The sequence below is a fragment of the Pseudonaja textilis genome, chromosome 1, assembly GCF_049901715.1.
Source record: "Pseudonaja textilis isolate UNSWEBS1 chromosome 1, rPseTex1.2, whole genome shotgun sequence".
Lineage (NCBI taxonomy): Eukaryota > Metazoa > Chordata > Lepidosauria > Squamata > Elapidae > Pseudonaja > Pseudonaja textilis.
Genome location: NC_141990.1, coordinates 266,281,252 through 266,304,141, shown reverse-complemented (window position 1 = coordinate 266,304,141; position 22,890 = coordinate 266,281,252). Strand labels below are relative to the sequence as shown.

General features: G+C 38.2%; 1 protein-coding gene across 13 annotated transcripts in view; it reads right to left on the bottom strand.

Annotated features, from left to right (window-relative positions):
* RAD51B (RAD51 paralog B) overlaps positions 1 to 22,890 on the bottom strand; it is a 329,833-nt gene that overhangs the window by 27,013 nt on the left and 279,930 nt on the right. The window contains exon 11 of one of the 13 annotated variants that reach the window (XR_015741000.1): positions 5,267 to 5,364. The exons of 11 other annotated variants lie outside the window; for them this stretch is intronic. Coding sequence is in view for 1 of the 2 variants with exons in the window: in XM_087921710.1 (XP_087777836.1) it covers positions 5,357 to 5,364 (8 nt within the window). In the remaining variant the exon portion in view is untranslated. Of the gene's footprint in view, positions 1 to 5,266; positions 5,365 to 22,890 lie in introns of those variants that run through there. One more of the 13 variants, XM_087921710.1, reaches the window with a different exon arrangement.

Sequence of the window (22,890 nt, the reverse complement as noted above, 5' to 3'; positions counted from 1 at the left end):
GTACACTTATAGGCCGGGTGAAACCAGGCTCAATAGCAGTAACTGTGAGAGGGATCTTGGAATCTTAGTGGACAACCAGCTAAATATGAGCCAGCAGTGTGCAGCAGCCGCCAAAAAAGCTAATGCAATCCTAAGTTGTATTAACAGAGGGGTACAATCAAGATCAAGGGAAGTACTAATACCACTCTATAAAGCCTTAGTAAGACCACACCTAGAGTACTGCATCCAGTTTTGGTCACCACATTATAAAAAAGATGTTGAGACTCGAGAAAAAGTGCAGAGAAGAGCAACCAGGATAATTAGGGGACTGGAGACTAAAACATATGAAGAACGGTTACAGGAACTGGGCTTGACTCGTCTAGTGAAGACAAGGACCAGAGGAGACATGATAGCAGTCTCCCAATATTTGAGGGGCTGCCACAGAGAGAAAAGGGTCAAGTTGTTTTCTAAAGCATCTGAAGACCAGACAAGGAATAATGGATGGAAACTGAACAAGGAGAGATTTAACCTGGAAATAAGGAGAAACTTTCTGACAGGGAGAACAACCAATGGAACAGAAGCTGCCCTTGGAAGTTGCGGGAGCGCCATCACTTGAGACTTTCAAGAAGAGATTGGACTCCCATCTGTCAGAAATGGAGTAGGGTCTCCTGCTCGCGCAGGGGCTTGGACTAGAAGACCTACAAGGTCCCTTCTAACTCTGATTATCTGTTATTACCCCTCCCTATTAGTTTTGAAGAGCCATGAAAAAAATGGTTCTTTAGAGAGCCATTTGCAGATAGAAATTCTGCAAGATTCTGATGTCCAAACATATGACATAACCAGTGGTGGGTTTCCAAATTTTTTCCTACCAGTTCTATGAGTGGTTCTATGTGCACGCATGCAGGGGTCAAAGACTGATCTCTGTCCAAACGCTGGTGAGCTGAGGTGTTTTTTAGCTCAGCTGAGGCGCAGCAATCCGTTCTGCCATGTGAATTAGCTGAGCTAAAATCCAAGGGAATATAAGACAGGTAATGGCGGGGGCGGGTGGGCGTGGTCAGTCAGAGGTGGCATTTGCCAGTTCTCCGAACTAGTCAAATTTTTTGCTACCGGTACGCCAGAACCGGTCCAAACTGACTCAATACCACCTCTGGACATAACTGGGCCTTGCCATTGTTTATGTTACTACATTTTTAATATTTGAACTTTTTTATTATTTGTAAGTTGTTCAGTCTTCAGAAATGAAACAGCCTAGTCTTGAAGTAAATAAAGAACTGACTAATCAATTTTTTTTCCATCCCTTTCCTTGTTGTTTCTACAGATATTACTCAATGCATTTCAACTGTAGCTTTTATTTAATAAGTACAACAATCCATTGTGAAATAAACTTTTTTTTAAAAGAAAGTTGTTATATAAACGATCACAGCTGCTATTGCAGTCTGAATAATGGCAGGCAGAGCCATTAGCTACATCAGGGGCACAGAGACACTTCAGAGAAGCAACCAAGCAGAACTTTAAGGAGGATTTAGAACAGCCTAAAAAGAGAAAAGACAAGACACTGAACCCTGGGAAGAAAGTACATGTCGTCCTCAACTTATGACCACAATTGAGCCCCAAACTTATGTTGCTAAGTGAGACATTTGTAGTGAGTTTTTGCCCCATTTTACAACTTTTCTTGCCACAGTTGTTAAATGAATCCTTTCATTTGTTAAGTTCGTAACATGGTTGTACAGTGAATTTGGGTTTCCCATTGACTTTGTTTGTCAGAAGGTCGCAAAAGCTGATCTCAGGGCCTCGAGACACTCCAACCCTCATAAATATATAAACCACTTGCCAAGCACCCAAATTTTGCTCACGTGACTATGGGGGTGCTGCAATGGTCCTAAGTCACTTTTTCCATTGCCGTTGTAACTTTGAATGCCCGCTAAATGAACTGTTGTAAGTCAAGGACTACCTGTAGTCCATTTTCGTCATGCCTCTCTGCATGTGGTTCAGTGTAGAATCCTTCCTGCTAACTAAAAAAAAAAAAAATTCTAAAAATCATTCATCCTGAGCTCCCCATGTAATCTGCAGTATTAAAATGATGGGTTTGTGGTCCATTTTCAATTTCTCTGGGGCAGGAACAAGCCTTACAGAGCATGTCCACAAAGATACTTTTAAATTTGGCTTGAGGGGAAAGTGGAAAAGGCATGTCATATTTTTTTACACGGTATATTCATGTTAACCCTGATAGCAGCATGATCGATACCATCTCCTCTGAGGAAGAGGAAACAGAGCATGTGGGCAACATTTTGCTTTGGGCAGCTGAGTGATAGAAGTCATGTGCCTAAATACGTATGCTTGCTTCTCTTTATGCTTTTAACCACATGTAGTGACAGAGCCATTATCTCTGGTCTAAATAGACTCCTGCAAATCAGTGGAAATGAGTAGCTTAAGTCCCACTGTTTTCAATGGGTCTACTCTAAGTAAGGTTAAGGCTTACTGCGTGCACACACACCCATATTAAATTAAAGCAAACCCAGATAAAAGCTAGGGAAAAAGAGAAACACCGGGAGAGGAACGTCAAGACTGAATTCTTGTTTTATTACAGTGGAAGTTAGTTTCATGTTGTCAGAGGAACAGTTCATGTAAGATTAATGTGTTCCCCCCCACCTGTGAACCTTAAGGTAAACCTCAGCCAGAGACTGCTACATTCCTCATAAACCCTTAGTACAGCCCACTTCTGCTTTTCCAAACTGCTTTCTCATTATTCAATAGCACATTTTTCCATAGCACTCTGTTCTGGTTTATACGTGCTTGCTGCAGTCCCAAATTCGATTTTTTTGGTCCTCCAGTAAAAACACCTGTATTTTATTAAGACGGAGGAATTGGGTTCCCACTCCTTTTTTTTCCTGAAGTTGAATTAACTCTTTACAGACTTCGCTTTTGTGTGTCTGCTCTTTGCGTCTGAGCCAAAGTACTGTCAGGGATGCACTTGATGGCCAGGAAAGCATGGGATTTGAGATGAGAAGAATGTATTGGAGTAGGAAGAAAAAAAGGTATTCCCTCTTAGCTTGATTTATTTGCTAGAAATCAGACTCTTAGCACAAGTCTGGTTGGGAATCCCAGGACTTGCAGAAGTCTCAAAAGTCAGCATGATGAAACTTAGTATTTCACTTGTGGAACCAACTTCAAACCTGTATGTGAAAAAAGAAGGCTGAAATGCTGTCTGATGATAGACTCTAAAAAATTTTCATGAAAGAGGCAAATGAGGAGCAGAACAACATGGCATGATATACTACTAAAACTCTCATTTCCATAACTTTTAACTGGGTAAAAAGATAAAGGTAAAGATCTTCCCTGTCCAGTCGTGTCTGACTTTAGGGGGTGTTGCTCATCTCTGTTTCTTAGCTGAGAGAACCAGCATTCTCTGAAGACATTTCCATGGTCATGTGGCCAGCATGACTATATGCTGAGGTGCACAGATTACTGTTACCTTCCCACCAAAGTGGTACCTATTTATCTACTCACATTTGCATGCTTTCAAATTGCTAGGTGGACAGGAGCTGGGGCAAGTAATAGGAGCTCACCCTGTTGGCTGGCGCTTGGGTCTCAAGCCCGTGCTTCTTTAACCGCTGAGCCATTATGCCTTCAACTGGGTGAAATGGTGCATCAATCAAACGGGCCCACTTACAGTATGCATCCAAAATCCGGGACCCATGACTCCCATAGAACTGAAATTAGGCAAATTTTATAAAACATTGTAAGATGTAAAAATCACCAGAAAACAATTTGTGACATAATACAAAATGTCATAAAACATTTCCTGTGCTGATATTTGACAACAAGCGCTATATCTACAGCAGATGCATCTCTGAATGTACTCCAACTTTTCAAGCAGTACATTAGAAGTTGGATCATTATTGAAGGCATTGAAGAATCTGGTAAGGACAGGCTGTCTCATCTTTATATAAATACACCTAAAATATTCATATCCTAAATCTAAGACATTGTGGAGCTTTTTTTATTTGGGCTATGAGTAGAGAATATATTAGAAGTAGAAGTGCTCCGAATTTTGGGAACTGTGCAAAATATATTTGGAAGTCACTAGTTATGGAAAGGTAAGAATAGACCATCTGTATAGCATTGTTATACAAAGTTATCTTATGCTATATTGCCATATTATTATCCTATGTTTCCTGAATGTTGGTGCTAGATGGAGGGTTCATAGAAAAAGTATCACTTTAAGATACTAGGTGTTGAAAATACAAAAGATTAAGCCAATACCAGTGAACTAATAGAAAACTTTTTACAATCATTTTCTTGAAAAGATAATAGATGGTAAAAGCTAAAGAATATAATTAAAGACATTAAAAAGCAGAAATGTGGAAACTATTATGATTTGAACATTGTACGCTAAGTTGGAACAGAATAAGATACTGTTGGCTTTAAGATTTTTGGCAGTTGTTCCTTTCTCCAACTCCCCAGTATAACTGTTGTCTTCAGCTAACAAGTACAATTAGTGTTTATGCCAAGAAATAAATGGTCACCTCTTGCCTTTCTAGACAACATTCTTCCAGTCTCTCTTATTTTCAGACATTCTACAAAAACATATTTTAACAGGGAACTTAAAAACTGGATGATTGATACCAACTGTTAAAGCGAGCTTTCAAAATCTCCATATACAATTTCAGTATCATGAAAAAAAAATCTTATTTTGAGTTTATTATATTAAAATGTTCTATTTTGATTGCAGAAAAAAAAACCCAAACCCATGGAAAATCTTAAAAATAAGCAGATCCTTAAGCAAGAAAATGCAGAAGAGAAATTTGAGGTTGGCAGAAATATGGTCAAAAATACATATTGTACTTACATGGGACAAGTTTAAATATCCAGAAGCAAATGAATTACATCCTACAATATTGCTAATGGCCTGGAGAACTGGTTAATTATAAGATGAATAGAGGAGGGCAGATGCTGTTCTTCTTTGTAAAAGAGGGAGAAGGAAAGATCCACGAAAGATGAATCAGTAGAATAGATAAGAATAGATAAGCATTCAATATGTGGAAAAATTCTAAGAGTTATAAGAGCCCCCTGAGAACAAATGACCATGGAATTGTTAGGAACAAATCTTGCCAGATTAAACTTAATACATTTTTGGCCAGGATAACATCCTTCCTTGTGGAGATGTTCTAAATATAATATATTTTGATTTCAGAAAACATTTTACAAAGTACCAAATGATATTCTGATGACCTCTACTGAGATATGGATTGGACAACAATGCTGTTAAGGTGGCTCGAATACTCACAAAGTGTCCATCAGTGTTTCCACATCAAATTTATATCAAGAGGGATGCTAAAAGTTTCAGCCCTGATTTATATGTCTTCAACATGCTTCTTTAATTATCTGAATGAGAAAGTGGTGAGAATACATATCAAATCTGCAGAACACATAATATTGGAAAAAATAGATATATTTTGGAAAACAGGAGTAATTTCTTTCTCCCCTGCCATGGTCAGATAATTCCTTGCTGAACATCCAATTCTATGGCTTCCCTCCTCTACACAGGAGGCTAGCCTATCCAAATGGCCCGCCCCAGACATCTAATGGACCCAACTGGGTTCCAGAGGGAGCTTCGGTTTTTTTTTTTTAAAGAAAGTCTGTTATTGAAGCATTGGTAGCTGTTTGGATCAATTGGCTGCTGTTTTATAATATGCTTTTATTTATTTTTTACTATTTTAATTGTTATTTGTCCAGAGGACATGTATTTGAGGTGGGTGGTCTTATACATTTAGTGAATGAGTGAGTGAATGAATGAATACATAAACAAAAAGTTATTAAATGATGATGTTCTAGAAGGCCGTAAAGACCTGGCTCTTCTCTAGGCTTCAAGATAGGGTGGTGAGAGCCCTTGATGAATATATGATATACTTCGTTATTGCTAATTAGACTTGTCATTTTGTTTAATATTTAACATACTCTAATTTGATTTTATATATCCTAGTCTGCTTTTATACTCACCAGAATTGATCTGGAGTCGGATGGGATCTAACAATTTGAATAAAATACACTCTCTCTCTCTCTCTCTCTCTCTCTCTCTCTGTGTGTGTGTGTGTGTGTGTGTGTGTGTGTGCATGTGTATTTAGACACACAGAGAGAAAAATAGAGAAAGAGGGAGGGAGAGGGGGGGAGAGAGAGAGAACAAATCAAATGAATAGAGGAGAGGTAATACTGGCTGTGTAGCAATAGCTATAAAATATTATTTTACTATACTAATAATACCATTTTATTGAAAACTGAATATGAGGTAGCAGTTACTACCAGTATATGGTTGCAAAAATGGTAAATACAATATGAGTGGGCATCAGCTGGGAAATTCATGGGAAGTAATCATTTCCACTTCAGACCCCACCTCAGGTATTTTGGGCATCATGCTTTAAAAGAAAACTTCAGACAAACTGTGACATATCTTTGCAGCAGTGGAAAATATCTGTGGCTCGGGTTTAGAATGAGGGTGAAGTTTCATTCTCTGAGATTGTGGGTTGGTTTCCGAATGTTTCATTACCAGGGTAGGTAACATTTTCAGCGGAGTTTAGGGGATGTCAGTGTCAGTGTTCTTCTAAGGGCCTCAAGTGTGGTGTGTCAAGTGAGGGTCTTGTGATGGGTCAGCTGTGAGTCTTGTGATGGGTCTTGTGATAAGGAGATTACATCAGGCCAGGATCATTGGGAGGTGAACTGCTGGTGGTGGTGGGTTGGTTGAGGGTCGGTACTGTTTCTAGTTGGCTGTGTGGTTGATTTGGATTCTGTGGGGTTCGTAGGCTGGTTGTAGCTCAATGTATCTGTGGATGGAATTGCTTGTGGAGTGCCAGGTTTCGATGAACTCATAAGCATAGTGGGTGATAGTATGGCCAATGATTTTTGTATTGCTCCAATTGAACTGGCGCTGTTTGGTGTCTGTGTGGGTGGAGATTAAGGATTTGGGATAGTAGCATTTGACTGCTAGCCAGTGTTCGTGGATCAGAGGTAGTATTCAACAGGTTCTGACCAGTTCTGGAGAACTGGTAGTGGAAATTTTGAGTAGTTCAGAGAACCAGCAAATACCACCTCTGACTGGAGGTTTTACAATATCCTTCCCTTGCCACACCCAACAAGCCATGCCCACAGAACTGGTAGTAAAAAAAATTGAATCCCACCACTGTCGTGGATCCTGGTTTTTAAAGATGTTACCTAGCCTGGAAATGAAACATTCAGAATCTAATCCACAAGCTCAGAGAACGAACCTTCATTCTCAAATAGTGACATATTCTGAGATGGGAAATGAGATTATCATAGGATTAGAACAGATTTATGAAAAGAAACTGAAGGAATATTTAACACTCTTCAAATTCCTCAGAAGTTGGAGAAAGATACTTTCTGTATTGTCACTAGGCACCAGTACCTGTGCTTTGTTATTAGAAAGTAATATAAATTTAAGTTACAAGAGTGCTTAAAAAAGGTGGTAAGAATAAGAGCCATTTGACATGGAACCAGTTACCAATGGGTTGATCAACTCTCCTTCAGTCACCTATTGAACATGCTTTAATTTGGATTCCTTAAACTGAGCAGAGAGGATTTGATCATTAAAACAGTCCCTTTCAATTCTGTGATTCTACTATTTTAGTGTCTAAGGACTGTCACAAATTGTTAACTGGCTGTTATACAATTAAGGGCAAGCACAAACTGGTTGCTCCAGAAAGATCCAAGATTTATTGGCAGACAATTTATCTGGGACATGTCACATAAACATGAAATTGTAAACTGCTAAGCTGCGAACTAAATGCAAACAATTTAAATGGAGCACCTGAGTTCAGATTGCTATTGCAAATAAATCCTAGAGTAGTTAGTTGGTCAGAGGGAACCTTTGGTCTATCCCAGTAGATCATTTTACATCTTTGATTCTTGTTTGTCTTTAATTGCAAAACCAACTAAACAAACACCAACTGTTAGGCCAAGCTTGTTCTTCACACAAATAGTAATTGCAAGACAAAGGTAATACAGTATATGCTTCCAAGCTCTCCAAGAGTAGGATCCCAAGAAAGCCAATAAGCAAAAAACAGTGGAGTAAAAACAATGAGACCATTAGTACAAAAAACTGTCAATCAACATGAGATGGGAATCAGATAACCGTCTGGCACAAGGAGATGATCTTTATAAATTATATTGCAACATGGAACAAGCAAAAGGGTTCAGGGAAGAATCCAACCCATATGGATCTTCACTAGACTGTCTGCCTCACATCTTCAGAATCCAGAAAAGAAATTGTTCTAGCCAGTATCCAAAGCAATGTATGACTGGTGTCACGAGGTCAGTGATATCTGGGATACTAATTTCTTAAATACAGCCCACCACTCCATATTTTGTGCCATTTTTTTATCTGAACGAGCTTCCAATATGGCTGTCCAATGCTCTGTTATGTAATGGAACAAGAACAAAATTTCCTATTAGGCTGTCTAAACCCAACTTCTATATGCCTAAAATAAGTTTTAAGATCCTAGCCTCCATTTAGTTAATGCCTTTTAAAGTACATAACACCTAAGTAAAACAAAGGAATAAAAGAAAAACCTTGAAAAAGGTTCACAGCCTTAAACAATAAAATGAAAAAAAAAAAGAGTTTTCATCCAATGGACCAAAACCTGGAATGTACAAGATAGAAAGTTATCCTGCAGTTGATGACAGCAGAGTCTGCAAACAGCTTTTCTTATCCCAGTGTCTTCCAGATGTATTGGTTTACAACATCCATTATCCTCACCAAACCAGAAGAGCATCTATTTGGAGAAGCCAGGCTCACTAGGCACAAGAGTTTTATTGTCATTTAAACATGTGGACTAGGGGATGTGGTGGCTCAGTGGCTAAGACGCTGAGCTTCTGGATCAGAAAGATCAGCAGATCGGTGGTTCAAATCCCTAGCACCATGTCACGAGTGAGCTCCCGTTACTTGTCCCAGCTTCTGCCAACTTAACAATTCGAAAGCATGTAAAAAATGCAAGTAGAAAAATAGGGACCACTTTGGTGGGAAAATAACAGCGTTCCATGCACTTTCGCCATTTAGTCATGCCGGCCACATGACCACGGAGACGTCTTCAGACAGAGCTGGCTCTTCGGCTTTGTAACAGAAATGAGCACTGCCCCCTAGAGCCGGAAACGACTAGCACATATGTGTGAGGGGAACCTTTACCTTTATACATGTGGACATTTTAAAAAACAAATCACATTGCTCAACACACATAAGCAACCTTTCATAGTATTTCAGTATAATTGTATATAAAGCTGTTACAGAACCTCATTGGTTGTAAAAGCTATAATTTGCATTTGCTTGTAAACTGTGGCTTAGAATCACTTCGTATCAGAGCTGCAAGATGTGTGCAAATTAAGAAAAGCACATGGCGTCACCACTAATTTACATACAAATGTAAACCTCACCACTTATGAAGAATGCAGAGCCTTGTTATTACAAAAAGTAAACTTCATTGATTCATCTGTTATTTACGCAGCCACCCAAACAGGACATTTCCTTTCCCTAATACCTTGTTGGGCAGAATAGTGAGGGTTATAAAAGCCAGTGACTAACATCTGTTCCAAAATGGGCTTGTAAGCATTCTTCCTAGGTGGCCTGGCCACTTGGACTAAGATCCAACAGTAATGTAGACTTTGTCATTTCTGATGTGGGATTTTACGCCATGTGGCAATCTATTCTATAGTCCCCCAACTTGTGTGTATGTGTATACATACATACATATAAAACAAACCCAGAAAAATAAAGCAGTTTGGGAATTGCTTTTATTTAATGCTCTCAAGTGTATCTTATTACAATATTGGAGCCATTTTTACTATGTATGATTTTTCCATGCTGCCAATACACAAAAAAGGATGCTAAAGGAAACAACCTATTGTATTCACATTTTACTCTATTGTACAGGATTACACTACAGCAAATTTGCAAGGAATGACTACAGATCTTCAAGCACAGGATTGTTGTACTGATGTTAAGAAAAATGTGAGCTAGCTGCTAGCTATAGAAGGTAATCCAAACTTAAAACATAAGTGACTATGTTTTGTCCCTTATTGTACCCATTCTAAATTCTAGCAAAGTTATTTTAAGTAGATCTCTATGTCCTATCTATATAATTGCATCCTGCTTTTCTTTCTTTTAAAAGAACTCTTCTAGCAAACTTTTTATAACTGATTCTAATAGACCAATCAAGTTTCATCCAATTTGCTAAAAAATATGGAGACCAGAAATATCTTTCAAACAAGATGTCGAAATAGCCAAGTAGTTTCCTATATAAGATATTAACACCAAATATTCAATATAATTTTTGGCTGAAAGGAAATAATGGCATTATTTTAATGTGAACAAGTAAAGAATAAAGCAGAATGTTCAGGAAGTGCAGCAATATAATCTACCAAGTTTAGATTAATATCTTAAAATTTGATCCTCTTTAGTAAAATTAAGGTTTGTGCAAAAAACATTATAGTTTACAAATATTATATTGGATTGTTTTCTTCTTCATTCATGTTTCAATAAGAAATTACTCAGGAATTCCCTAGATATATCTAAGACAGCAATAGCACTTAGACTTATATACAGTTTCATAGTGCTTTATGGTACTCTCTGGGCAGTTTTCAAATGTCAGCTTATTGCCCCCAACAAACTGGGTCCTCATTTCACCAACCTTGGAAGGATGAAAGGCCGAGTCAACTTTGAACCACTCAGGATCAAAATTCAGGCTGTGGGCAGAGTTAGCCTGCAGCATTGCATTCTAACCACTGCGTCACCAGATTTGGCATTCATGTGCGCAAAATGTACAATCAGCTGATATAAGACATTCTGATCAGTTCATCAAATGCCTTGCATTAGATAAGGCTAAAAGGGAACACCATAACTTTAGAGCATGACGAACATTGTCTTTTCTTATTACTTGCTGCATTTTGAAGAGAAGGCAGAGGGGTTGTCCGGAATGCCTTCCTCTACAAAGATCCTTGATGAACCAAACTGGAATTAAGCAGAACGATTAATGCATAAAAGTGCATAAAAGGTTATGTTCAATGGGTTTTATCTCCTAGAAATGTGGAAATGTCTGTTACACAACTAGATAACATCATCAGTCCTCCTCCTCCCCCTCCCCCTCCTCTTCCTCCTCAACTTTATCACTGATTATGTTACCTAGCTGGATAATGAAACATCTCAAGCAAACAACCAAGCTCAAAGAGCATTAAGGACTCCAGAATTCAACCCTGAGCTTCAGATACTCTCTTCTGTTGAATAATACTCATCTTTGATTTCCTTCTCCAAAACTTAAATACTGGCAGAATCAAACACAATAAAAATAAAGCAGAAAATAGGCATATTTGGACAGATTACTCCACAGAGGACATTTCTGACAGGAAATGCAGCTGTGTGGCTAATAGGGCTGACTTTCTCCTCTTGGCTTTCTCTCTACTTCAAAATTTTTGTTTATTACTCAAGATTGAAAAAAAAAAGATAAAACGTAGCAATTTTCCTGGAAAAAAAATGATCACTGCCATAAGCAAAGGCAGTAAATCTAACACAGAACCAGTGCTATAGAGCCCTCCTTTAAATATTTTTTCCAGGCTCCTTATTTACATCATATCACTCTCTGCTTGCTCAAAACATATGTCTGGCAGATCGCTCTTTTCTTCCTGAAGAGAAGTGAAACATATGAATTGCATTTTGAAGATTTAATTGAAGAATTCCTGACCAAAAAAAAAAAAAAGAATCCCAAATGCCATAACGGAAACTAAGAGATTCCTTACATTATGTATTCTATTCAACGCCATTGCTTATTTCTAAAAATTATACAAATTGGAAAGCAATTTTGTACACAATAAAGATTCTGTTCTTGATATGATGGGGTGATGCAGAGAACCTGAAATAAAAGTAAAGCTTAATTGCTATTGAGAAAGTTCACCAGATGAAACATGAAAATATTTCCACACAGCATAGTTTTCTTTTTATTTCTATCCCTCAATCCCTCACAAACTAATTTTAAACTGCCTTTCAATTGTATTCACTTCTGTCAGTCTCAAAAGGGAATAGACAGGATTAGGTTTCCTTCCAACTGACAAACAGGAGAGGTTAAAGCAAAAAAGAAGAAGAAAAAGGCAATTCAAACAATGCCATATTCCTTAAACTACCATGGTTCCTGAACTAAACATCCCCTGATCTCCATTCTATACAAAGGCAAATATATTCTAAGGTGAATCATGAGGTACAGCAGACATTAAAATGAAGCTAGAGAAACCATCAGAGAGTCTTCTGGACTAAGAATGTGAATAGGAAACTTCTGTTCTATAGGCTCTGTGTCAGCGTTGCAAGTAACAACGTCCAAAGAAAAAGACTCTGAGAATATCTTCCCAAAGATCCATTTTATTAGAGATGTCATATTGGCACATCTGAGGAAAACCCGAATCTGAGAGTTCCAGGTTTCTTCTAGCCCAAAGAAAATCCAAAATCCAACCCCTGCACCCAAAAGTTCATCACATGGTCCAATCATTACTTCGTTCCAACTTGAGACTACTCCCAGTCACTCTCCTCCAAGTTCAGAGTAACATGTCCTTGACTTTCTGAGAAAGGAATGTTGTGGTGGCTAATCTTCCACCACTCCTTGAAATCCGCCTCCCAAATTCCCAGGCACTAAATGTGGCAGCCCAGAAGCCTCAAAGAAAAATGGCTTCCAAGCTGACAGTCTGTTCATTAAGATTGACCCATACCTGGAAGACAATGTGGGGCTGGATTTGTGAGACAAATAATGCTTTATTAAGAGAGAACTTCCCCCTTTTGAATAAACCATCTCTTTGTAAAATATCAAATTCCAATCTTCTACTCCTAGGATGAAATGGATATTCTGAGCATCTTTCAATCTGGATTCAGACCAAGAGCTGACAATGGCCTTCCCAGGTGTGTGTGTATGTGTAAGTATATATCAAATGTAACTTTTAAAATTATTTTTGTTAGGATGGATGGAGGAAACACCCCTCTCCTAGTTCTTTTGGATCTTTCAATAGCCTTCAATACCATTAATCACTGAACCCTTCTGGAATGCCTACAAAGGTTTAAGCACAAAGGCACTATTTCATAGTGGTTCTGCTTCTTCCTAATTAGGCAGTTTCAACTGATGCTGGCCTTGTGAGGTAGTCCAGACAGAGTCCCAGATGCTTTACTGTAAGGTTATATTAACCAAATCTTTGCAAATCTGAAAATACATTTCTTCCCCATCTCCTTTACAGCCCCAGAAACTAGCGAGAGTCCCTTCTGAGATGGTTAGCCCACCCACAGTCCTTCTGCAAGGTCAGCTGCCTTTTATCTAATTGTTCCCCTACTAATGGCTCTTTTCCCTCTCTCCCAAGGTCATTCCCACATACCATTACAACTGATGAGTGATGGGGAAAATGGCTGTTCTCATGGTGGATCCAAATATCTTCCTAATTTCTTAGAACTGGTCTGAAAAGACAAGATCTTGGCAGAAGGCCTTCTCTCTGGACAGATAGGGTGTGAAAGAGACTAGTGGCAGCCTATCATAATTATTATTTACTGAGGAATTCTTGGAAGGAAGGGGCTACCAATGAGATTTTAAATTACCACTCCTCCCAGCTCATAACAACCAGCTGGTACTAAACAAAACTGTAATTCCTGTATTGGGTACTTCTTCACAATTATCCTAGAGTTGCAATCGAGAAGATACCACTGTGTATGCATGCTTATGCAATTTTTCTCTTTAGTAAATGTATCCTAAATTGGATTCTGGTACAGTAGGAGAACTTGTTGTTTAGGAACAAAATGTAACAAAAACCTTGATTCATTTGCTCATAAAATCTGTTGCAAAATGTGAATGGAAATCACACAGCTTGAAAAAATATATTTCCCCCCATAAAGCAGCCACCTCAACCCTGAACACGCTCCTCCAGGCAAGTAGACTTCAATTTCCAAGATTCTCAAGTTTATGTAGCAATTGTTAAATCTCCTGGATTTTGACGTTCATACCCCTTGTGACACCTAGCCTAGGGAGGATTGTCCTAAAAGGAACACAAGGATGAAATGAAAATCAATGTGTGGATGTAATGAAGGAATAACACAATTATTTTTGTCATAGTTTCCAAGAAGCTTGATTCGATTTTCATTGTATCTTAGTTGCTTGGCATTCATTACTACAAAGAGTAATGTTAGCTGTACAGAAAGCATGGGACACATCCCAGCTCTTTCACTAAATGTGGATTTTAGACGAATAAACAGAAATAATATGAAAATATGGCTTTAAAAAAGATTACCAATTTAGGAAGCCAGTTACAATTTCTGGTCTGTGCATTTTTAAAATGCAAACACAATGAATAAATCAGGAGTATCTCTTTTTTACAAATCTGCTCATTATGTATGTTTGCTTTATGTATCATGATTTAATGGCAACTGTTGCTATGAGATGAAATTCATGGATAGAGGACTTGGCCAGAAGCCAGCACAGAAATTCTTGAATGCCCCATTCTGACAAAATGACGCAGAGCCATAGTCTTCTCCGCCCAAGAAGCTAACATCAGGATGCCTAGCATTTGCTGCCAACAGCACTTATTTCAACTTGAGTAGTTATTTTTATATTCTTTCTGTTTCTAAGCAGTTTTAAAATATTACAATGAGCTAGGATGAATTATACTCCAGAGTAAAGGCAATCACATTTCCGTCAGAGTGATCCACCAGGCTCTCTTTGGTAGAGGATTTAGGGATTCTGAAAATGAACCATGGTTTATGAAAACCACAATAGTATGTTCCACTTGAAAAGGACTGCCTTTAATCCCTTGGTCTTGCCACAATCAGCAATTCTGGATGTTTTTCTTCAGGCTGGAGCATGATTGCGATATTTGGGGCTTTCAAAAATACCTACGGTTACAGTGGACAAAGGCATCAGTATGCCCATTCTTGGAGACTACTAATAGTTCGAATCTCACTGAGTTAACCACTCAGGGCTGACAATGTTGTTAATATGGTAGAAGGGGTTGAGTACAGCAGTTTCCATGTACTGACTGCATACATTCCGACATACTCTAGAAATAGCATTTCATGGGATTAAACACCAATGATAATAGCAGCTAAGGAAGGGACACAGATCTCAGGAGCAAGGTAACATTCAATATTTAGATATTTCTAGAAGAATTTAAGACTCTTTTCCCTTAAACACCTTTTTTCTGAAGCATCTTAGAGCCTACAGTGCCATGATGGTGTTGCTAAAGTGCTGCAATCACTCTGGAAATGACTTTGAGAGCAGAATGACTCCACTCTGCAACTTTAGTATAGTGTTCAAAAAAGTATACATTATCTTTCAATTAGAATTCTACCATAGATCCTGCAATTGATGGTATAGCCAGACATAATTTTATATTAAATCTGCAGTTCTCCATCCATTTGCTTCACAGATCCTTTAGTTTTACAGAAATAAGTTAAACACTGCTTGCAGCTACATATCTAAGACATGTTTGGGGCATGGCACAACAATAAGGAGAAAAGTGCTTTTTTTAAAAAAAAATTTTTATCAACTTTATTGAATACAAAAAAATAAAATATACAAATAAACAGAGTCAAAAAACAAAGATTCATACAGACAAACCTTACCATAATCTCTGTGGTAAAACTAATTAAACTTTCCTTTAATATATTTGAGTGAGTTAAATATTTCCTAAATTATATTATGTGGCAATTATTTCTTACTTCCTATGGGTTCTCTGTTATTTATGTTCTATCAAACATAATGTTCTGTTGTTAATATCTGTTGTTGAATTATACTTATTTATTTTTACCAATGAATTCCTTCTATTGATTGTTTAAGTACGAGAGAGTCTAAGACTGACATTAACAATTCCTGTTTGTTATTATATGTATCGTAATCTGTTTCATAAGTTTATTTTCCCCCCAAGAAAAGTGCTTTTTTTAAAAAAATAAAAAAAGTAACAGTGCTTTAGATTCCCATATATCTTGAAATATCAAATGGAATCAAACTGCATGGATGTCATCAGAAGTGGACTGAAAAAAGATGGCAATATTAAGATAAGAAATTCTCACCTTGGTGGTGCATGCAAGTAATTTTATGAACCTTTGAGCAATGGGAGATATTAATGGAAAAAGTGGCCAAAAAAGAGCATGGAAGAGCATGGAATCCTTACAAGGTACAGAAATATAAAAAGCCACAATGAAACAAGCTGGAGACAAAGAGGCAGTCAAGTCATAGCCAAGGAAAGAGACAATATTTGGCAAGTAGCAAAAAAAGGAGAGATTTAGCGGACCTTAAATGAAGAAAAGGGAGAGGAACTCAGGGGAAAAGCTTCACACAGGACCAGCTATAAAAAGGCTTGGCTGGAAGCAACTGGAAGCAAAGAAATGTAGGAACTGGTTAAGGTACAAGGTGTGCTGAAAGGCTAACTTTTACATGCCAGATAACCAGACAAATGTTGGGCTCTAACTAAAATGGAATGTTTATTCTTCAGATTGCAATTTCTTTGTGGACTTTAAAAGTATAGATATTTTAAAAGGTCCTAGAGTAGGCTTTGTTTTAAATGCTTAACATATGGCGACTACCCTAAACCCAACAAGGCCAGTATTGGAGTCAGCAGAAAGCTCCCCGAGGACACAGTGTGCAACAAACAGCAACCCATTATTTGAGGCATACAAACGTGAGGGGGAGCGAGGTATGGTTTTAATTTCAGGCCTTCACTTTCTAGGTGCCCCTAAGGGGCATACATGTTTCCTACATAAAGTTCAGCCTGTTTGTAATTAAGTCCTCCCGCTCTGCTTATTCTGAACTAAATTAAAAATAGTAAAATCAGGATAACCTTGGACTTTTTGACATAAACAAGGCCACTGTTTCCAGAGATATAAACATACTAATCAAGTTTATGGATCTTGGAAAACTGAAACAGTCTTCTGACCTTTCTTATGTTAAAGTCATGATACTTTTCAAAGGATTAATAAGGATCTGAGTTTCCTTTTGAAACTTTTCTGTCTGAACTTCAAGTGTACTTAATGTTGTGTAGAACATAATTCCTGGATCTTTGCTGTATTCAAGATTTGTCCCCAAATCTCTGAACGGCTTTTATCAAAGCTAGATTCAGACAGAGCCATATTTTTGGTGGGCTGACTGAAGTTCACTCAAAGGGTGGGCTAACTATAATTAAGCATATATGACATATTCTAGCCAAATATATTACATCTTCAATCCATTTTAGGGGAACAGAGGATATGACAAAAGTTTTTTAGCTATGTTATTATGCTTTATATTTCTAGCAGTATTAATTGGATAAGCAAAATGGTAGCATCTCTTCACAAGAGAGCAGTATCACCAAATTTGGGGGAAACCCAAAGGGTAACAGAAGTGCAAAACGAACAAACACCCCCTCCCACATGTGGGGAGTGATTCTAAAAATAACTGAGTGGGGAGGAAAACCAAAAGGAAGCTCTTGTCTCTGTTTCCCCTGCATTTTAGAGCCAGTCTCCATACAAGTATGCTTATTCCTTATTCTTGACATGTTTTATTTATTATTTTAGTGTGGGAGGGGGGTTTACATACAGAATATGGGCATATTTTATATCATTGTTTTTGCCTCCATGTTATTGTATCTGCCTTCAGACTTTAACCATTTTTATTGCTTTGTATACCGGAGGAGGAATTCTGGGGGTTGAAGCCTACACATCTTTAAAGTTGCCAAGTTTGAAAAATACTGCACTGAAGCATCTCAGACAGACAATCACCCAGATCTTAATAAAGAAGAATTCATCACTTTGTATAGCAGCCTGATCGAGTACCTGGAACATGAAGGCCGCTTCACTGGCTGGTACGGGACATTTACCCCTGATGTCTTGCCGGAACTTGTTTCCTCATAATTATAATCCAATTATTCTGGTCCTGCCCTCTGGGACAATAGATTTGAACTGTAAGATAGCTGCAAAGTTTTGTTATCTGTAGTCTGGATCTCTGTGGGCATGGAGTGTCTGCCTTTTATTTGCGCCATTCCGACTCATTTGAACAGAAATACCAGTGTAATCTGGAAGACTTCATAGTGAATACAATTTTAATTCTTCCAGTCAGTTTTGCAATCCCAATTAAAAAACTTTGCAGAATTTAATTTTCCCTGTTTATTTTAAACTATATGGTCCAACATTCCTTGCTCTTACTCTCATCCTCTAGACTCAGGAAAATTATGTCTTCTCCCTCCACTATCCAGATACAACAATTATACTCTGCAACTGTTGGCATGTTCCTGCAGTGGATCCTGATGTCTATGACAGTCAGGCAATTTCCTCCTTGCACCAATATCTCAACTGTTTTTTGCCAAAAGGCCAAACGTGCAGTATATATGTCAACTATAAAACATGTGTACAAAATGTAACTGCCAGAACCCTGACAATATATTTAAAATGGAGGAAAACCATAGTACTTTACTTTGCTCTTTTTCAGTTTGAAGCAGGAAGAGGAGAATGATCTTGGTAATCGATCCTTGCATCTCCTGCCTGATTAAGTCTGCCAGGATTGGACTCATTGATAAATAACAAAGGCAATCTATGCTTCCTAAATGAGGCAGTAAGCAGGACTTTTTCCTTAAGACCTGTACTATTACATGCTGGTCTCAAATGTTTCACTTCTCAGAAAGATGATTGAGGAGGCCTTGTATTTTTCTCCCTACTCTGTCAGCATTTAGAAAATCTATAAAGATGCAGAAAATACAATCTCTAAATGGAGAATGCTTCTGCAGGCTGGCAAACACAAAGCCTGAGTTCAAGGTTCACTCTGAACACCTATGAAAAATCAGAAGAGAGCAGAATGCAACATAATGCCAGTAATGTGCTGAGGACTCCTAAAGCAGAAATAAGTATTTCATTCTTTCCTCCTGGGTATCCCTTTTTATAAGGTAGGATTTCTCATTCCATCCACAATTACCTAGTGTTTAATCCCGATAAGTAATCAGAAAAGTAAATCTTCACCTAAACAAAACCAGAAATTAACTTTCCCCTTCATTTTACAGATATTGGCCTCCCCCGCTTTTTGTTCCTTGCCATGTGTTTCTGAAAGATGGGACTCTTCCAAATTTTAAGCATATTGGAAAGTATATCCTTAGGCCAGCTGTGATCTGGTCATACCATAACAAATGAGAGAAAACAAAAAAAAAATGAACTCAAAGAGAGGCAAACAATAGATTTCCTTGTTCTAGCCTGGAAGTGATCTTCATCCTTCCCATCAAAGCATCCCACACAAAGCTGTGTTCTGTGAGGGTTATGCAATATGCCCTCAGTGCCCCTTGCTTTAGAGGAGACATCTCTTGCACTTTGAAACATATGGGATGGGAACTATTACAGGAGTTTAAAGAGGTGAGGAGCAATGCCATCATCACTGCTGCTATTTATAAGCTATTTTGGGGGGATGGGAGAGAGGATGGTGTCAGAAATGCACGGGAGGGGTTTTTTCTTCCATAAATCTCTAAAACAAGAACTAGATGTCCCCTGAGAATGCTGTTTCTTTTTTATCTTACTCAGAGCAGTTTTAGAAAAACCACAAATCTTGGAAACCAGACTTCAGTTGGGCCTGGAATTCCACTGAGACTTTGTATACTAAGAAACACATTTATCACTCCAAACAAATACATAAAGTCCTGCTGATATCTAATTGACCTTGATTTTTTTTAAAAAAGGAAACTTCATTATAGATAGCAGTTCACAAATGATGCAAATTAACATGAAGACTTATGTGTGTTACTTTGAAGTAATAATTTCTAACAAGTCCAGGGAGGCCTGCTATAGGAGATGTCTTAAATAATTGTTCCTTGAAAGCTTTTAATGTGATCCATATGTAAAACAGACTTCACATTCTCAGCCCAAATTTTTTCTGCTCTCTGTCTTGGAAAATATAGCAGTTAACCCAAGCAAGTGAATACTTTAGTAATAACATAGGTTCATATACCATATGTATCATATACAGGACAGAAGGAAACTCTCTCTGGAAATGATAACAGGACACTTTTAGCCTGGTGGGAGGAAAATAAAACCCCTTCAATTTGCCCTAGAATGCAATTCAGCCTAGAGTTTGAAAGTACAGGCTCAAATCCAGAAGAGACAGAATGAATAGCTTCCTACCTTGTATCTATATTGAAATAATGGTTATAGATGCTGGTTTATTTGGTTGCTTGAACAATAGTATTGGTCATCTTTACGAAAAATCCTTGTTCAGGCCTAGAGGTACTCTGTTAAATGAACAAGACCCCACCAATTCTTTTGCCACTGCCACACCATGCTGCTAGCCACCAAACTTCCAGTCATTGTGCTGGCTGTTGTGACTCAGCCTTTTTCTCAACTCACAAAATTCCTGAAGATTTAATACTGACTCCTGCAAGCCAATACAATCTGGCTCTAGTACACCACTGTGTGTAACTTTCCCGGCCCTTTTAGACCTCTAAGCAGTGTTTGACTATGTTGGCCTTCTGGATCACTTAAAAAGGTTGAAGGTGTTATAGCTGTGCCACCTTCCTAAGTAGAGAGATCTAATCAGGGTGCATGACGGAAGAGTCACACCGGTAGCTATTTCAATGTAGAGTCCTATTGGACTTGGCTCTTTCCCTCATCCTGTTTATTACTGAAGTTAAACCACAGAAGTGTGATGACTCTTTCAGACGCTTCCCCAGATACTTCTCTAGATGTCACTTTGGGGGAGGATGAACCAGTTCATGGCATGTCAAGAGCTGAGTTGATTGATGGCTCTGAGCAGCCGTCTATGAGCTAAAGCACAGCTGCAGCAGAACAGGCCTGAGGCTCTAGGTGGGGAAAGCATGTAGTTGCCCTACATGTTCTTGGATGTGATGAGGTCAGTGATGAGGAAGAGGAACTGCATTCTGCCCCTGATCCACGAACAAGTAGGGCAGAAAAAAGGCAGGAGCAGAGAAGGTCAGCCAGATTACTTGGATGGAGAAAGCCTCGCCCTTCTTGATGGACTCCATCGGAAGCTGGCTGAGGAATATAAATAAACTCACTAAAACACAGTTACATGTCTGCGTGAGTGAGTGGGACAGCATAAGAAGAAGGCCACCTGCTGGTTTGGGTGTGGTATCAATACACTGATGTTATCCTGTTGTACATTGACAGTCTTTGGCTGGTGTGCAACGGTGACTCATGATTTTGTTATATTTCATATAGTTTATTATGATGGGGTGTCTACATTATTCAACAGTCTCCAAGCTATAAAGTATTTCATTTCTAAAATACTTGCTTTCCGGTTGGTCCCTTACAATTTTTACAATTGTAAACAATATATTTATTGTAAATATATCATTTACAATTGTAAAAACGATAAAGGACCAACAGGAATGCAAGTATTTTAGAAATGAAAAATTTTATATCTTACTGCCTATGAAATAGTTTGATTAGTTTCCATCTGTTGATTCTTGTCTTGGCTTCAGATGCTTTGGAGAATATCTTGACTCCCTCTTCTTTGTGGCAGTCCCTCAGATATTGGAACACTGCTATCATGTCTCCCCTGGTCCTTCTCTTCATCCAACTAGACATATCCCGTTCCAAAACCACTCTTCATATGCTTTAGCCTCCAGTCTCCTAATCCTCTTTGTTGCTCTTCTCTGCACTCTTTCTAGAGTCTCAACATCTTTTTTATATCGTGGCGACCAAAACTGGATGCAGTATTCCAAGTGTGGCCTTAATGGGTTATAAAGTGGTATTAACACTTCACGTGATCTTTGGAAAAGACTTCCAAGCAGAGCATGGCTGAAAAAGTTAAAATGGCACCTATAACAGTGTGTGATTGAACAGCTCCCTTTTTTAAAAAAATCAATCAGTACTCTGTTACTTCTTGACATCTTGACACATATTGCAACACAAATCTCTTGTCTTCATGTAGAAATCCTAATTTATGCTCTTTAGCATGCTATCCCAAAATCCCTCATTAAATGGTTATGTTTAGAAATATTTGGGTTTAATACAAAAACCTGACAGGGTTCTGTAAATATGTTCAATGCATTTACAACCCCATTTCGTATCTTCATACGGTGTGCATAAAACTTTAAAAATACCTGGATAAATGGGCACTTGGAAAAGGACATAGGTGGCATGATATACTGCAGAGGACTTCCGGTTATAGGGATTTCCTAACCAAGAGGATGACTTGTGTAGGAGAAAGAATGGTACAACCTTGGGGTGGAGTGAAAAGGGAGATCAGCCTAGAATCCCCATGTAGCCACAAGAGAACTAAGCTTAACCCCCCCTTGAGGGCTGTTGACTCTTTTCTAATTCTAAGCAGATGTCTTCTGTTAGTTGAGAAGATTTCCGTGCATAGGTTTTTAGCAATAAATCAATTTAATGGAAGCTTCACGTGTGGATCTGGTCTTTCGTGCTGCGCGTTAGAACCTACAAATCACTGAAATGTTTCTTCTTGTTGGTTCTACTAATCTCACAAGACTTGGATAACAAATGAAAGCTACAACAAAGCAAGTTTCTATCTTCAAACCTAACCAAACACAATGTTCGGAGACTCACAGTCTTTGGAGGCTTATTTGCCATTGTAAGAACTTGCGAGTATTCTTGCAAAATGGCTACTGAGGAACAGGGGGCTTGCTCAACATTTTATGACAGTAATATAGCATTACAACAAACTTGCAACAAACCTCTAGTAGCTGTTCGGTTTATTTTATTTCATTCCACAGAATACAAAAGTTTGTATGCAGAGGAGACAGGAAAAGAGTAAAAAAAAGTGAAGCCTGGATTAGATTGGAATGTAGCAAGGAAGCCTGCCAAGTTCTCAGCATATGGAAAATAGACTAAAGTGCTATATATAGTACACAGTGACTTGCAATAATTTATCTAAAGTTAAAAGAAAAGAAAAAGAAAAATGAGAATTCAGAATC